A 17,934-nucleotide genomic window follows, 5' to 3' on the forward strand; every position below is an offset into this window, starting at 1 on the left:
CACCCTAACCCAAACATTTACCCTTCCTGCTAACCTTTTCTCCGTTAGCCAACCTTGGAGCCTAAACTCAAGGTAAGTCCGGCTTAAAATACAGCAACGGTGCTTCTTCGAGGAACATTGTTGGGAAACATGCTCATTCGCTTTCTTGGTTAGCGGTAGCACGATTTTGAGAGGGAACAATACATCACACTTTGCCTGTTTTGTAACTCATGTTGAATTATCTCTCCATTTATGGCATGAGTGCTTTTAAAGGACGCCTACAAAGTTTGGTCCTCGCTTCAGTATCTCTGTCTGTTATGCAAAGTGTCGGTCATGGGTGACTGAATCTGCAACCTTGAGCTTTTAAGTCCATGACGTAATGTTTGTGTTGAACATGAAACTCCGACAATTAAAGTTTCATCTTTGTTAAAATCACATGGCAGCCATTGAATTTGCTCTACCACACATTGCAAAATACCTTCTGTGCGTGTGGTCAGTGGTTTGCGTGTTTGTGTGCGTTCTTGTAAACTTCTTTCCTCTGATTGTATGGTTCGTGTGGGATCTTTTCCCATCCCATGGGGATGATGATGCTGATGCTGTGGCCCATGACGCCCAGTGTCCATGACTCATCTATCACTTTAATAACAATCTGGATCCTCGTCATTGTTTCCCAGGATGTCTGGACAGTTTGTTTGTATGTTGCTGGAGTGTGACTGTAATTAGAGAGCCAGAAGCCGTGTGTGTGTGTGTTTGCCTATGCGGTCATCGTATTTTGAATATGACCCCGTAATGATGATGTTAATGACATGGCTGGATTCAGGCCCATGTGGCGTCATAACGTTGCACATGAATGAGGTCTTCATCCTGGCTGAAGTGTGTGTGTGGTTTTCAGCATGAAAGCAGCTGTTGCGTAACATGTGACACAAAAGCACCGTGTCCCTGTGTGTGTCTCTGTCGGTCTACAACGCCATAATGGAAATAAGGCATGACTTTCACTGCTGTTGTAAACGGCATGCCTGGCTTTTCATGGTCCATCTATATAGATACGACACTAAGGTAATGTTATGCAAGTTATGTGTTACACCAAACTATTTGCTTATGTTATGTTCGGCCATATCCAGAATCTCATCTCTTCATTATATAGATCCAATTCAAATCATTCCACAGAGCTTTACTCTAAAACCACGTACGGTTCATTCACGGTGCATGCGCTGCCTCACTGAGTGATGAGCTAATACTCAGGTCCATAGTGCTCCTGTGTATTATTTTTCACAGGGTTGGTGTTGAACTTGGTTTACAACAATAGCCTAGTTTATTCAGAACAAAACCAGGTATGCAGTGGGTCAGGTGGGCTTTGTTTTTTTGAAGCGCTCCTTTGCCACTTCCTTCGTAGACTGCTCTACTGTTCTCTAATCGCCAATTATATGTGACCTTCATGTGCCTCAGGTATAGCAGACCCACAAAGTTGAACTACGGCCTTGTTGGTAATTGTAGGTTCTTGCAATCCAGTCTGCTTGGGTTGTATTATGCCCACTGTTATGTCACACTCTAAAGCAGGTAATGAGTGTAATATATACCAAGCAGAGACGTCTTGCCATAAGATTGACAAGTTGTGTTACCTTCACGATGGCAACAAGATGAGGCAATGCTCAAAAGATATGGCCTCCTCAAACAATGCTTATCAGAAGACAGTGGGCTTTTAGGGTGGGGTCTCAGATAGGAGGCTGAACCTAGCAGCTGTTTAACAGACATTATGAAATGAATAAGGACTAGAATGAAAATATAGGGGTTGTTCAGACCCGGAGTTCAGATTCAGGAAAGTTTATTTGTCCCCGGGGTGCAATTTAAGGCACATGTGAGCAGCATAGGATGGAAAACAAGACGCTTTTAAAGAAATGAAAAATAGAACAAAACGCAATATATACATAAATATATGAAACATTTTAAATTGCCTATAGAGGATGTAAACACGGCTGTATTAACATGTGTCCTAAGGGGTCTGATCTCAAGTGGCCCGCTGTAAGAACCAACGTTGGACTCATTTGAGATGGGAAAACGCCGACCACATCTGGAGGTGGTCTGGTCCACTTGTGACCACATTCCTTTTGTAGTGTGAACGCACATTCGTCCCGGACACGTGATGGACCGCCCACTCGGCTGACATTCTCGTGCATAAACAGGAGTTTTGCCTCATTCAGTCAGACAATAAAAACGCAACTGCTAATACGTTTCCATTACTATGGAAGCTTCCTAGGTGGGAGTGAGACTTTACAGCTTGTTCCAAAATTTGTATCATGTCCCCACAACAAACTGCACTGTTAATGGTTCTGATAACATTAGAAGCTATTCATAAGAGAGAACCAACAGCTGTAAGGATTGTCTACTGTGCCCCAAATGATGTGAGCGTTTCGCGATTTAATGGCGTTTAGGTACAAACACGTGCGCTCCAAGCTGGATACTTGTGATTGGGTCACTCGGGATGCATGTTGATACCAGATCTGAACAGGCCAGCTACATCTGGAAATGAGCACAAAAGGTCTCATTTAAATGGTTGCAATATGGACACAGTCAGACATTCAAACAAGGTTAGCAAAACCCAATTTAAGAAAATAGTTTAGGCAAATGATGCCATTTTTACCCCGCATGTTGTTGTCCTCACATTTCAGACTGGTTAGATTTTGAGCCACTGTACATTGTAGTGGTGTGTGCAACAGGGGATTAGAGTCACAATTACCTCTATATACCTCTAAATAAAATGGTTTAGATAAGTTGTACCAAAGCGCAATTGTACCAAAACATCTGCAGTAACAAACTGGACAAGACAATGTCCAAGGGCCAAAATAGAAAAGTGTCATGAGTGTCTAGTGGTTACAGAATCTGAACTTTTCTTCCAGCTGTGTGATGTGTATGAATGAGATAGATATTACTGTGAGTGTTGGTCCGTCTAACTTCTCTGTTTCTGTTGTTGGTTAGGACCCGAACAGCGGCCCCCCCACACTGGTAACGCTGAAAGTTGACCCAGATGGATTCTTCCTCTACTGGACTGGAGGGTCCAACCTGGTAAGAAACACACATTCACACACTGGTTTGTCTCAAAGACGGTCAAATGGACTGTTACCCATCAAACTAAGTACGAAAACACACATGATCAAATACAAATGGCTTTTTAATGTACCACCATACAGTAAGTGCTAACAGAAACTGCTATTTTTTTGCACTTTACCACTACTACAAAGCTACACTCCCTCTTCTCCCAGGGTATTTCAGTCGTCTTTCTAAATTGCTGTTTCTTCCTCCTCTCTCTTTCACGGTTTTATCTAGTCCATTAGTTCGGCCGAAATGGTTTTCATCAATTTGTCCTGCTTTTGTTTTCCTCCGGAGGTCTTCATCAGTCCGCCGTCCCTTTCACTCCATCCGTCTATCAGTGCTTCCCAACATCCATCCTCCCCTGCGTATCTTTGGTTGGCTGTGCTTAAGCCATTAGTTTGGTAATATTGGATTTTACATTGTAGCCATTTAGCTGACGTAATTAGCCAGATGCAATAAGCAGTGCATCAACAGGATGTGGGGCTTTTTGAGGTTCTGATTGCGGTTGTGTAGTGCAGATGTATTAAAGATGTTTGATATTAATGCGTGTTTTAATATCTGATGAATGATTCTATCACATCTATTTTGTAATTTCATCCTCCATCTTTACATTTTTTCCTCTTTGTTTTATCTCCTCCTTCACATTTATCTGTAGCTCTTATAACGCTATCACCCCTCCATTCATCTGTCCATCTTCTTCACCAACAAGACCACACCTCAGTATGTACAAAGATGTCTATTTTGACCAGGTTAAGGGGAGGGAAAGGTAGGGGATGGGATGAAGGGGTCGAGGCGATGGGAAGAAGGGCTCGAAGGGATGAGATGACGGGGTCGAGCGAATGGGATGACGGGGTCGATGGGATGGGATGAAGGGGTCGAAGCATGGGATGATGGGATCTAGAAATTGGAATGACAGGGTCAAGGGAATGGGATGAAGGCGTCGAGGGGATAGGATGAAGGTGTCGAGGGGATGGCATGAAGTGGTCGAGGGGATGGTTAGAAGGGGTCGTAATGGATGTGTAGAAGGGGTCGTAATGGATGGGTAGAAGGGGTCGAGGGGGTGGGATGAATGGTCAAGGGGATGGGATGAAGTGGTCGAGGGGATGGCATGAAGTGGTCGAGGGGATGGTTAGAAGGGGTCGTAATGGATGTGTAGAAGGGATCGTAATGGATGTGTAGAAGGGGTCGTAATGGATGGGTAGAAGGGGTGGGTTGAAGGGGTCGAGGGGATGGGATGAAGTGGTCGAGGGGATGGGATGAAGGGGTCGAGGGGATGGCATGAAGTGGTCGAGGGGATGGTTAGAAGGGGTCGTAATGGATGTGTAGAAGGGGTCGTAATGGATGGGTAGAAGGGGTGGGTTGAAGGGGTCAAGGGAATGGGATGAAGGAGTTCAGGGAATGGGATGATGGAAGATGTAGAGACCGGGGGGGTTAGACGCGCCCATGTAGGCAGGTGCGGGTACTTGGATGTTTGAGCCGTGGACTTATTCCTGAACCTGAGTTATTTATATAATATACCAGTGTGATGTTGGCCTGGGGCAGCTCAATTAACACCCCCTCCCACAAAACACAACCACACACACACATCTCCCCCTTCCTACTCATTCCATGCACACCCCCTCCCCCTTCGCCCCATACATACACCTTCTCCCTATATATTTCTGGACGCCTGTTTATCCAAAAGGCATGTATGGAATGACCTGTTAATAGCCGTTATTATCACTGCGTTGTCTCTGCATGTGTGTAGTGTGTACATATCTGGGCCAGAGTACACGTCACCCCCGTCCGCCTGCACGTGTGTCAGCATGTGTCGCATGTGTGGTTCACGTAACCGTCAGAAGGTTTAAGTACTCATTTTATCCTGATGTCTCACTGGTGCATGTGCCCTGCGCAAGCACGTGTATGTGTGCGCGCATGTGTGCTATTGAGATAATAGGCCATTTGTCGCCCGAGGTGCAAGTGTGACACTGTTTAGCGGAGTCAGTCATCAAATCTTTTTAACAAGACGGGAAATCTGCTCTCCGCTTTGACTCCGAATAGTTTCATGGAGGAGCACAACATGAATCAAGAGATTGCTCAGCTGACGCATCATAAGTTGACGATAGAAAGTTGGACGAAGAAAAGAAGTGAGAAAAGAAAAAGGATCTGAATCAGTGCAGCAGAGCTTGAGATGTTATTTTTTACACCACGCGTTTTCCTTTCATGTCTCAACCTCATGCCCACACTAAACACAGTGCAACATGACCACTGCTGGGATTCGGGTGTGTAATGCTGGTGGCTGCTAACATAACCTTTAGCTTGTAGCCTAAAGCAGAGACGGAAAGTTATTAAAAGTATTTTGAGACATGGAGGATTTAGACCCAACTAGTGCTGCTCCGAGTGACATCGCCAGTGACAATTTGTCCGATGTCAAACCCAGTCCACAGCCTCTGCTTTGTAGATGACAGTTGGTTGGTAGCGGACCTTCAAGGCTCTGGCTCCTAGGTAACCCTCTTGTAGATTTCCAAATGTTTCAAAGTGCAACAAGCAGACAAGTGGTTGTTGCCTCAAAGTTAAGATTATTTCAACGTGGTAGCCGCGGGCAGAATTTTTTAGACTATCATCGCGACAACTCGCTGAAGTCGCTGAAGTCGTTCCCTCTGGACCAACAAAAAAGATCTGTAGACGTAATTTAGCCATGTAAAATGAATGGACTTGACTTTCAGTTGTTATTCATTGGTTTCCATCAATATACATTGATAGAAGAAAACATCTGCTCAATTTTGCAAAGGAAGATTTTAAACTAACAGATGGTCTTTGCCTTTAAACACACTTTATGGGAGTTGGAAACATCTTTTCTCAAAAAGTTCGGACGTAGCAAACGGCTGTATTATCTTCTAGTCTCACACGTTGGTCTCACATGGCAGTCCTACATACATTATTTCTTGACATTAGTTTTTTGACAACAATTATCGTTGACAAAAATCCTGAAGCCCTCTGTGCATGTTTGAGTAATTGCAGAGGTGACTGTTTTTGATTTTTCTTGTCTTCAGCTTCCAACCTCCGCCTCATCTGCTCTAGTTATTACAGCCATGCTCCAATGCGCAGACCAGTGCACAGGATTTATTTTGACACCTTTGCTCACTTGTGCTCAGCCATGCAAATGTTTCATTTTCATAATGCTGTGTCAGATTTTATCTTAAAACTGTAAAAAGTCAAGCCAGCTTCCGGTTGCCATCCCTGGAAAAGCCAGTAAGAAGCCGTCACATTTCATTTGCCTTACCCACCGCAATGTTTGCATTTTCCTTCGTTACTGCTTTTTATCTTTGTTGATGTTGGCGTGACTCAGCTGGATTGAGGCCACCATTCTTATTTCAGTAGCGGGAATGCAGCTCGCTGACGGTAATCGCCACGAAAAGTAAAATATGGCTCAAAACATCCAGTCCTCTGAGGCTAATTACAGGGACATGTAGGTCTTTAGACATGAATAGGGTCAGAGACTGGCAGTGACTAATAACAGCAGTTTTAAAAGCTGCTTCGTTCTTCTGAATTGATGTTTTCAGTAATTTTCTGTGGTGAATTTTCCAGAGATCCGTTGTCAGTCAACGTGTGGCCACCACAGTGCCGTCTTAAACTTTTCTTTGGATTAAGTTTCTGCAGTGATGATGTCTCAGAAAGTCTGTGCAAACCTCCTTTTTAGTTTTATGATGCTCCTCTGTGCCGTTTTAAGTTGAAAATAGGAACCTTTTTCAGAAGTAACTCTGCAGTCATTTCTGTCCGCTCCCAGAATGAAGCTTTAATTCAGCGTTGTGGCTCCCCAGGAGATTTCCAAGGCGAGCTGAAAAGAAAGAGGACACGGCAACACAGATATCCAGCAATTATTAATGAGAACAGTTCATATGCTTTTGACGCAGATGACAAGGGTATTCTGGTTGGAACTCATTTCTCTGAATAGAGGCACCCAAAATATTGCGTCTCCAGTGCGGTTTTTATTTTTGCTGCTCTGCTCCTCTTACCACTTCAGTAATAGTAGAGTTTGAAACCAGAAGCTGTTTGAGGCTTTCTTTCCAATTGGACGTGATTGAGATGCATTGTGTGTGGCTTGTGTAATTCCCGGAGCCCACGTTCACCAGGTCGAACTGGATCACACTCTGCAAAGTCTTTTTTAGAATCTTGGCAAAGACGTGCAATGACGTCCGAAGGTCTGCAACCCCAAAGTGTCAAAAACACTTTTCTAACGATGCTCGACTTGAGAAACGAGGATGTCTCGTACCTTAAAGGTGACATTGCGTTTTATTTAGGACAGGCATGCATGGACAAAGGCTCAGTCTCTGTGGATTTGACTTTAGACAGACTCAGCACCTGCTCAGACCTTTGAAACTCTCCTCTGCCCCCACCCACACCCACATAGCTCTGCTGTCTACTAGTCTGCTCTAAGACTATTGACCTTTTTGATGAAACAACTTTTTAATCTAAGTAGATGATTAACTTTGCTTTGGAAAACTTTTCTTATAACAACATATTTTGCAATCTGTGAATAATGAAGCCACTTCACCCTTGAACATTTACCTAACGATGCCAGTCATATCAGAAGTTGTGATTTATTTAGTGTAGCAAAGGTGTTGTGTACTACATTCTGCAATGAATTAGCGTGTATAGTGCTGTGTATGATTTAACTGCAACGGCTTGTGCTGACTGTAACTGGAAACTGCAAAAACTGCTTGCTTACACCCACTGGGAGCATAATGTCAATGGAAATCTACGTTGTTTAGTTTTATAAGTCTATATCACAGAAAAACGAATGCTTACAACCTGCAAAAGTACCGGAAAGCATTGCTGACACGTTAGCCATTAGCATTAACCATTAGCATTATTGTCTTTGTTGAGTTTTTGTCTGGAAAAACAAAAGATAAGGACACACAGGTGACTCCCATGCACTTAGAAACTCCAAGAAACTCACTATAAAATAGGGATGCACCGAAATGAAAATTCTTGGCCAAAACCGAAAATGAAGGCCGAAAGCCGAAACACCGGAAGAAACTATTATGACAATTATTAGTACCATTGCATTCATGGCTATGACTGTGTACTAACCTCACTAAAATCAATGCATTGCAATTGCATAAATTAATATGAATGTTTCAAAGATCTACCCGGACTGCCTTCGCGATCTACCGGTCATCGCGATCGACGTACTGGGCACACCTTTTGCCTTGGCACCATGTTTGGAGTTCAGGTGATAATATTAAATGCAAATCGCTATCATTGGGTCTTTATATAATATTTATATAATACTTTATTTATTGAAATACGTCCACACGGCAGACATGCCCGTGCTGGCTGCGGTTTTTGCTTCCGTCATCACAACATCCTGTTTCGGCCGTGTTGTTTCGGTGATAAAGGTCTTTCAGCCAAAGAACAAAAATGCACTTTTGGGCCATTTTCGGCCGAAAATTTGCGGTGGCCGAATATTCGGTGCATCCCTACTGTAAAAGTCCAAATACTGATGCTGCTGTCTCGTTTTGAGGTAAAAGACGGCAGATCTTCTCTGTTGAGGTGCTCATGCTTAGTGTTTGTGCATTGGGACATGCTGCTGAAGCCCTACTTTAGTGATTTAGATAATGCTGTCTGTAGCTGCTGTGCAGAGTCTTGTGCTAAACTAAAACAGAAATCTCTTGGGAATTTACCAACTACTGTGTTGTGTCTTACTTTGGCTGCATTTACTGTTCCCCAGAGACTCATGAAAATGCCTCTGTGTGTCATGGTCACAGAGGAGCTGACTGGCAAGCCCAAATGTAAACAGTTTGTTGGACTTCACAGCTGATTAGTCAATCTGCCACTTGTTGAAATGCAATGTGGCAATCAATAAGAAAACATGTGTGACTGTCTTCCAACAAATCTCTTAAATGTTGGCCTACGTGCAGCCCAGAGAGGCACGTTCCAGCCTTTTCTCCTACTCCATCTCCATCCATCACCCTTCTATTGGGCTCTTTTTATTTATTTTTCTTGACATTATTTGGATCACTTGCTTCCGTCTTCTCACCATTTCTCTGAGTCTTAACCTTTCCTCTTACAATCTGGCTTATCTCTGCCTCTTTTTCCGCCTTTGTGTATATCCATCATAATATATGACCTTTCAGATTTCCCCCAGGTATTCCTCCTCATCCCGTCTTATCTCCATCTGTTTCTTGTCACCCTCATCCTAAGCTTCACTCTGTTTATCATATTACTTTAAACGGCTCTTTACTTTTCTCGGTTTTTCCAGCGTTTCATTCATCTCCGTCTCAGCGCTGACACCTTCTTTTGAGCCTTCTTCCTCCTGATATTTACTTTCTCCATGCGTCTATATATCTGTCACGTCGCTCTCTACCTTCCTCCGTCCTTTCTTCGCCCTTTCTGTCCGTTTGTTTTTAGGTTCAGCTTACAGGACCTCTTGACGTTCGTGGGTGCATGTGTGCGCTCAGAATTTTCCCATAATGCTCGAAGCGGTGGCGATAATGACCACCTGACAGACACACACACATGTTTTCACACAGTGGCTGTGGGGAGACACACCCAACCATTCGCCGGTCTTTCTTTCTTTTAGTCTTTCTGTCCCCGACACTTTAAATCTGTCTAATCTTTGAGATAATTTTTACTTGAAAGAGCTCGCTTGATCTAACCGAGGAACAACTGCACTCCAGGGATTTGTATTAGTTATTTTTCCTGGGTGTTCCTGAGGCATAAATCGAGCGGAGTGCAAAGGGGAGGGGGATTTGAAAAATATATTTGAAAGCAATGACGACAGGAGTAAGTAACATAACAAGCAGGCCACACTGAGTGTTAGTGTAACGTGGTTGATACTATGTGATGGAGCACCTCGGTAGATGCCCTCACACGCTGCTAATTTATGCCGTCCGAGGAGAGGCATGTTGCGAGCGGTAGCTTTAATTAAACAGTTCATATTTCACGAGACGGCTCGCGTCCAGGAGGAGCCCGTTTCAGTTTTCCATGACAGGAGCAAAAGAAACTGCAGCAGAAATCCCTGCGTAAGTAATTTCTTTCACTCAGCTCGTATTCAAATGTAAAACTAAATATTTGGACCTGCTGTAACTACTGCCTCCGGTTTTAGTAAGCAATACATTCTCAAGTGAGTCAAGCTGAAGCTAAACGCCGAACGCAAAGTGCACGCCGGTGGCTGCTGCGTGCGGGGTTACACAAGATCCACATGCACATTCCGAATCCACACATCTGTTACAACACATGCTTGTAACTTCCTGCTAATCCTGCTGCGCGTCCTTTTCGGCGTCCTCTGGCCCACACTGTCCTCCTCCTCCTCCTCTTTACATTTGCATCTTAAATTAGACATTTATTGGGTATGGAGCAGATGCTCCGGCTGCTGGGGTGAAAATAACAGCGAGGTTGAGACAGGTAGAGGAGAGATTTCTAGGAAAAAAAGGTCATTACTCTGTTTGGGGGCAGAGGCTATAGCTGCACTGAACTGAAACGGTGACTAAAAGTCCACAGAAACACTGAAGTAGCCATCCTCTATGGGAGCAAGTGACAAATCTTTACCTCAAGAGAAATATATGATATCTGGCCTCTTTACTTTGTATCTTTATCCATAAATGATGCTCGATGTCTTTATACAGTACCAGAAATCATGATGCTAACTGTGACGTGCATTTCTAATATACAATGTTTTCCCTTGGTCAGATTGTTTTGGCTTGTATTCTTCACCCAATAGCAGATTTTGCTTTGACATCTGCTTGAGAGCACTGAAAGGTAAATTTCTACGGGCCAAAAAAGTTGTTTCAGTTCAGTTTCACTTTAACGTGGCCTCTACTGCTTGCTAATATTTCCCCGTTCTTTCATTGAATCAGCGTTTTCCCATCACTTCTTGCCGTTTAAACTTTGTACAAACATTTCTGAAATGCTGGGTTACACAGAACGGATGACAGGAAGCAAGTATCTGCCAGGATTTGATGATTCATGCGGCTTTAAAGACCAAGCATCGAGTAGAGCCCGGCCTCCGCTGCGCCGGTCGGACACCACTCGCGGCGACGCCTTGCTTTTGTTTGAGAACATTTCTGCAGTTATTCTCCCGTTTGTCAGCTCAAAATGTTGTTTTCCAGTAAATGGAACAGGAGTATTAGCGCCGTCGAGCTGATCCTGCTGGTCTGCAGCCTCACCTGCCACAGCGGGATGAGCTAGAAATTCACCCGGCACAGCTGCTAATCCTCCCAGTCGCTCTGTTTTACTCTGGCTTCACACTTTCGCTGTTGGCTGTTTCTCTGTTTCTACGCTGCTAATCCACCTCCAATCTGTCTTTCTCTCCCCTGTTTCCCGTCCCTGTATCTCTCCCTCTGTCTCACGGGCAGATGGTAGCCATCAGAGAGATGAGGCAAAAGTTGTCTAATATAAACTGAAGGATGACATTTCCTCCCGCTCCAGTGTCCATTTTTTTTCTTCCTTTCCTTCTACTTTTTTCTCCCCCCTTCACCGTTCCTCCCTCTGTTCCCATCTTCTCCACTTCCATCACTGCATCGGTTTTCTCACATGGCCCCTCCGCTGCACAGTTATTGCTCCTTAATTTCTTCCAACAACACTTCTAATCTCTCCCATTCTCCCTCTTGGCGTGGGAAAGCGGGCAGGAAGTTGCTCAGACTGGGACACACGGGGGTTTTAGGGAATTTCGTTGCCCCCTCTTTTCCTCCTCATCCTCCCACTCCTCCTCCTCTTCCTCCTCCTACTCTAAAACTCTCCTTATATTTCCCAAAGCCCCCCCCCTTCGATCCTCGCGTGGTTTCTTCCTTCTCTCCCTCTTACCCTTAAGATGTGCAGGTCACGTCAGTAGCACCTGTGTTTAGATATCTGCCCCCGGGGGATGCAACTGAGTCGCCACAGAACTCCGGTTCAGCCTCTAATGGTGTGGAATTGATTTCACGTACCTTCGCCAGCGCGCACACACAAAACCACAAAGGAAAAGCCACTCCAGTGTGTCAGGTGTGAGACGTGATGTGATCTCAACAAACACCCTGGAGGATGAAAGTGATTTGAAATGTGAAAATCCAATATGACAAGAAGTAGACATTGTAAGCTGGATAAGACTGAGTTAAGATTTATTTAGTTTATTGTTTAATTTTCATCTTTACTTCTCATCTGATGGAAATTGTTTCAGCACTATTTTTGTATATCAGCCACAGCATTATGGCAGGGAGGTGGATAACATTGACCATCTTGTGACAATTAAATGTTCTGCTGGGAAACTTTTGGACCTGGCATTCATGTGGATGTTACTTAGACATGTAGCACCCACCTAGACCAGACCAGGCACCCCCACCCCATAGCAATGACACTCCTTGATGACAGCAGCCATCCCCAGCAAGACACACACAAAAACGGTTTAAAAACAACTCAAAAAAACATGAAAAACCTGGCCTCCAAATTCATTAGATCCCAAACTGATCAAGTATCTGTGGGATGATCCACAGAGGCCCCTCCCCTCAACCCATAGGACCCAAATGTCCCCACTAACAACACTGTGTTGCCAGACACCACAGGACACCCTCAGAAGGACCATGTCCATTCTCTGATGAGTCACAGCTGTTTTGGAGGCACAAGGGAGACCTACGCAATATTAGGTCATAATGTTATGCCTGATTGATGTATTTTGACTGTCTTCTCTTCACAATGCTTAGGATATGAACTTTGACTTGAGTTGACTATGAGTTTTTAGCGTAGTAGCAGCCTCTTACAGTTACATTGCCCTCAGCCATGCATGTGTGTGTGTTTGTGTGTGTGAGAATCAGGCTGCTGAATTATTAGTAGAATGAGTGTTGGCAGGTATAAGTGGAGATCTAATAGAGATTATCTCCCCGCTCAAGTCAAACATCCACTAGGAATTAACTCTGAACAAGGGTTTTTTTTTTACGTAACGCCGCTCTCGGTCACTTTGGCGCTCATGCGGCCGGTTTGCAGGGGAAGTTTAAAGTTGAGTGTGTCAGCTGATAATGTGACAGCTTCCTCCCTCTTTTGTTTTTTGTTTTTTTTAGAGCCGGCCACATGCTTTTTTTTTTTTTTTTTTTTTTTAATTTTCTGTTGACATTATCTGACGGCGCACATGCCTTTCGTTTTAACTCGCATGCAGACAGAGACATGCTGACACCAACGGACCGCCGTGACGCGCGCACACACACACACACACACACACACACACACACCTACATAAACAGAAATGTAGTTTTTAAAAAAGCAAAAAAATAAAAAACAATGTAAAAATAACAAAAAGCAAAGATAACAATATTATCTGCAGTGCAGATAGAGAACACAATATGAACAATAATATAACTGAACTGAAAGCTGACTAAACAGTACAAGAATAAAGCAAAGTGAGCATCTTGACACCTGGATTGTCTCCAGTAAAATTACTAAAACATATCACTATGAATCACCCAAATAAAACGTGAATATATGGACACAAGCAGTTACAACAGAGCTGCTGAATGATTTTCTTTAACCGCCTTTTGTAACGTTTCGCTGCATGAAGAACTGAGACGTTGCACGGTATCGAATCCATTGTCTAACAGATGCTTCCTGCGCAGTGTGTGTGTGTTTTTGTGCGTCTGTGTGCGTGTACACTACGTGGTGTTCTTCTCTGTGCTTAGCTGCAACTCCATTTGTGTGTGTTTGCAACTTTAAATGCAACTTAAAGCGATTATTCAGTTCATTTACAGCTCTGAACTTACTCTAAAAGAGTTGGTTTTTATTTTTAACAACTAAAAATGCTGCACTGGCAAATTTAACTGCTTAGATCTGGGAACTCTTTATCGTGGAGACAAAATAAGGGAAGCATGAGGTGTTATATGACTGTAAACAGTCCACGCTAGAAAACAAAGGCAATGGTAAAATTGTTGAACTTGCTTTCTTTTTGCAGTTATTCATGCAAATCTGAAGAATTATTTTGGTTACACTCACACTGGTTTACCTGCAGTGTATAAACACAGTATTTTATTTCCGTGGTAACCTGTCTAAACTAGCCTTTACCTTGTTTACAATCTGTTTCTTACTCTGTTGGACATAGCAGTGTTAGCGTGCTGCCAGCTCCAAACTACTACTTGGGTACAGTCTACAACTGAAGTAGAAGTAAAGTTGTGTTAAACAGGAAATGTTCTGTCATCTGTTATGTTTTCTTTGGTGACACCTATGGCATTAAGTGGCAGTTGCAATTATGTTTTTGGATCACACTTACCAGAAGTCCGAACGGTGTCACCTGTGTAACATCATCTGTCAACTGAACGTAAGCTCTTTCAATTAGAAAGATATAAATGATATAAATACTTCACTCGCCTGTCGCTCACCTGCTCTGTAGTTTAACCTGAGTAAACGGCTCGGAAAACTCACGTGGCATAAGATGCTATCTGTGTTGTTTACGAATAAAACTTTACATTAGCTCCACTTTTTAAAATCCAGTGATTGAGCTCTTGACTTTGAAGACCAAAGAGATTTAAAATTATTTTAAGAGAGTTGGCCAAAACCCAAATGAAACGACTCCAGACGTAACGTGAACTAGCTTAACTTTATGAGCGCTAGCTAGCAAAGTTAGTTAGACTTGTTTGCTGTCTTTCCGAAGGAGACGACCGATACGGTTAGCTTAGCATAAAGAGAGACTTCTGCCGTGCGTCTTTCACCAGTCAGCATAGCGTCTGTACAGACCATGAACGCACATTAGCTGGAAGCTAGCTACTGTGTGGTTGTGTGGTTTGTTGCATGTGAGCAACACATTATATGAGGTTTCTTTAATCTCTGATGTGTAAAGGTTCTATTGTGTTGTTTTATTACACTTTGCATTACACAAGTTATGTTTAATTGCCAGGGTGCAGTCAGTGACTTTGTCAACTGTGACGTAATTAGGCAACTAGCAGTTGCAGTTTCTAATGACTATGCTAAGCTAAGCTAATTGCTTTCTGGCTATACTTCATATTTAGCATATTTGGCAATCTTCTCGTCTGCCTCCGGACAAGGAAGTGAAAGGAATGCTACAACTCAAACACAAAACTATTATGTCTTTCTGTCTCGTCTATCCACTCCTCATGTTGTGATTGTGTGATTGTGTGTGAGTGTGTGTTGGGGGCTGTGGGCGGCTGCACATGCGGGTTTGTGTCGTAAGATCGCTCCCACTGATCCATGTGTGTTTGTGTTTTGTGAAAGATTTATGGTCACTGCAACTATTTTTGTTTTATGTGAGTTTTTTTGCGCGCGCGTGTGTACGTTCGGCCCGTATTTATTTGCGCTTTGGGACAGTTGGTATGACCGTGTTGTTTATGCGTGTGTTGACTTAATTGATGTTCCTCTTGTTTGTGCTTTCCTTCTCCATAAAGGATGATGTTTTTCCGTTTCCCCGTGCATTTGGACGGACTTCTTTTCTCTTTCATGTTTTACTGTTTGCCTCCCTCTGAATTTCTTCCATTTATCCAGCGTCTCTCCTCCTCCTCTGTGGATGCTACACTTTTAAATCACTCCGGATGCGATTGTCAGCTGAGTGGCTAAAATGTGAACGTTAACATACTCGCCATAATGTTCGCTCTCTCTTCATTTTCGCCCCCCCCGGACCACAGAAATATGAAACATCTCAGGAAGATAACAAAGAGCGAGGGAGACAGATAAAACAAAACAGATAAAGAAGGGAGTTATAAAGGAGGAGGGACGGAGAGAGAGGGTGATCCAATTGATATACACAAAGGAAATATAATGAGCGACAGAGTTATAGTGCTGGCCCATGCTTCACAGGGGTATTAAGTGTCCCTGTCCTTCTCTTTCTCTAAACACCTTGCCAACTCTCCCATCGCAGCCATAAAACAGTTCTCTACTTCTCTGCTGTTTCTGTGTCCTTTAAAGTCTTCTTCTGTCGAGACTTCCCCTCCTCTCCTCTCCTCTCCTCTCCTCTCCTCTGCACTGATTGTCATTTCCAAGCGGTCGAGGGCGGAGGCGGACGCCGTCCTGGCACCGGCCCCGCTGGTGTGCATGCACGAGTGCTCGGGAGGATCGGTTTCCCATATGCCGTCACCGTGTGCCATTCGATAGGCGCCGTGATTGGTCATTCGAGATGTATTTAGCAGTGGTGATCTTTCAAGCGCGCGCTCACACACACACACACATGCGGGCGCGTCACAGGAAAGGAGTGGCGCTCTCTTGATTGTTTCGTTGCCCTTTCATATTTTTCTAATCTCCAGAAAATGAATTGAGGATGGTGCCAGGGCAGGAGGGAGGGGAGGGGAGGGGAAGTGGGGAGTTAATCAAAGAAATGAAGGAAGGAAAGCAGAAAGTGAAGGAGGACCTAATCACAACACATCAACCTTTATTGTACTTGTTTTGGGGCCTAAATATAGGCTGACCTATTAACCATTAATGGGTCAAGATTGCCGTGGCACGCAAGTAGATAGGCAAAAGTTCATTCCCATAGCTAGCACCTTTTAATATGTTAGGGCCGGAAGTTTTGCTTTGTGCAAAAGTCACATTAATAAGTTTTATAGTGTAAGTATAAAACTGTTGCGGTCTGTTTATTTGGAAGCTGTGTGTAGAGCTGAGCAGTGACTTCTCAGAGGAAGGAAACATCAACATGTCATTTAAGGTTTTCGTGCTGATTAAACAAACAAGATACTGTTATTTAGTTAGTTCTAGGCTATTGGAAGGCACATTTTCTCACTGTTACACAGAGCTAGGCTTTTGACCCCTCTTCTTGTGTCTGAGCTAATCAGCTGCTGGGACTAGCTTCATATATTGTACAGGTATTAGATTGGTACAGTTCCTTTAAGATGGACTGATTGGGATTAGCCAACCTGTACATGTGAGCGTCTGGAGCCCTGGTTTTTCCATTGTTGGCTGTCGTCAGACCCCTGTGATGTGAGGTGATGTCACAGTCGGCCTTTCTTGTCGAACCTTAAAGTGTCACTGAATGTGTTTTAGGTTTATCTTGTGTCATTCTTGTATTTCTGAGTCAATTTTGCGTCATTCCGATGTCTTTCTTCTGGACAGATGTACTTTGTCTCTGACATAACACATGAAGGATCAGTGATTAAGATTAAGATTCTTCTGCGGTTCTTCTGCAGCTTTAATACTAGCAAACAAAAATTTAAGCAGGAGAGGAAGGAGACTTTTTGATGCTACAGGGACGTGGTTTCGGTTTAAGGCCGACCTAAATTAAATAAGTACAAAAGATCAGGCATGGCTGAAGCCCCACGCCGATCCGATCATATAAAACTGATCTCTATACTGATTGGGACGTCCCTAACCTTATTTGTTAAAGAATTGAACTTAGCGGGGAATGTGTTTGTCACATATCTGCATATGGTTTGTGCATTTTTTTCTGCAATCTTTAAAGACTTCTTGTTCATGTCGACCATAAGGGGAATTTAGCAGAATCTTAGCATTAGAATTTATCATGGCTAATCAAAAGTATGGATAAAATTTGGTCAGACTATTTGACATACCACTCTTTGGTAGCACTGTGTCAGATCAGATTCAGTTAAACATCAACAGTGACTTTGGTTTCACTTCCTTAGAAGGACAGAGCTCGGTAGACCAGAATGCGTTGCAGCAAAACACAATTTTGTTTTTCAGTGAAGGGTGTGACTCCGTTTTGTCTGAGCTGGAAAAACTCTACCGGTCGGCTACCTGCCCGTGTATTTTACCACTCAGTGCATCAAGTTCACAGCGATCTCTGGAAAGGGTGTGGGAGTGAATCATGGGAAATGTAGGAAATCGCGTAACCGAGACACAATGGCACGAAGTGAGCTGGGAGGAAGGATGGGAAGGAGGGAAAGTTCTTTGGTCTAGCTAAAACTGTCAATTGAAGTAAATTACCGCACTTTATCACAACATGACATCCTGGAAAACTCTCACCCAGACTCA

The 17,934-nt window shown here is 43.5% G+C and overlaps 1 protein-coding gene across 1 annotated transcript in view; it reads left to right on the forward strand.

Moving 5' to 3' along the window:
* Window positions 1–17,934, forward strand: part of plcb3 (phospholipase C, beta 3 (phosphatidylinositol-specific)) — a 53,583-nt gene that overhangs the window by 12,549 nt on the left and 23,100 nt on the right. Inside the window, exon 2 of the mRNA XM_084545970.1 lies at window positions 2,953–3,039. Coding sequence (XP_084402096.1) covers window positions 2,953–3,039 — 87 coding nt within the window. The remainder of the gene's footprint in view (window positions 1–2,952; window positions 3,040–17,934) is intronic.

Source organism: Chelon labrosus, assembly GCF_963514085.1.
Source record: "Chelon labrosus genome assembly, chromosome: 1".
NCBI classification, from domain to species: Eukaryota; Metazoa; Chordata; class Actinopteri; order Mugiliformes; family Mugilidae; genus Chelon; species Chelon labrosus.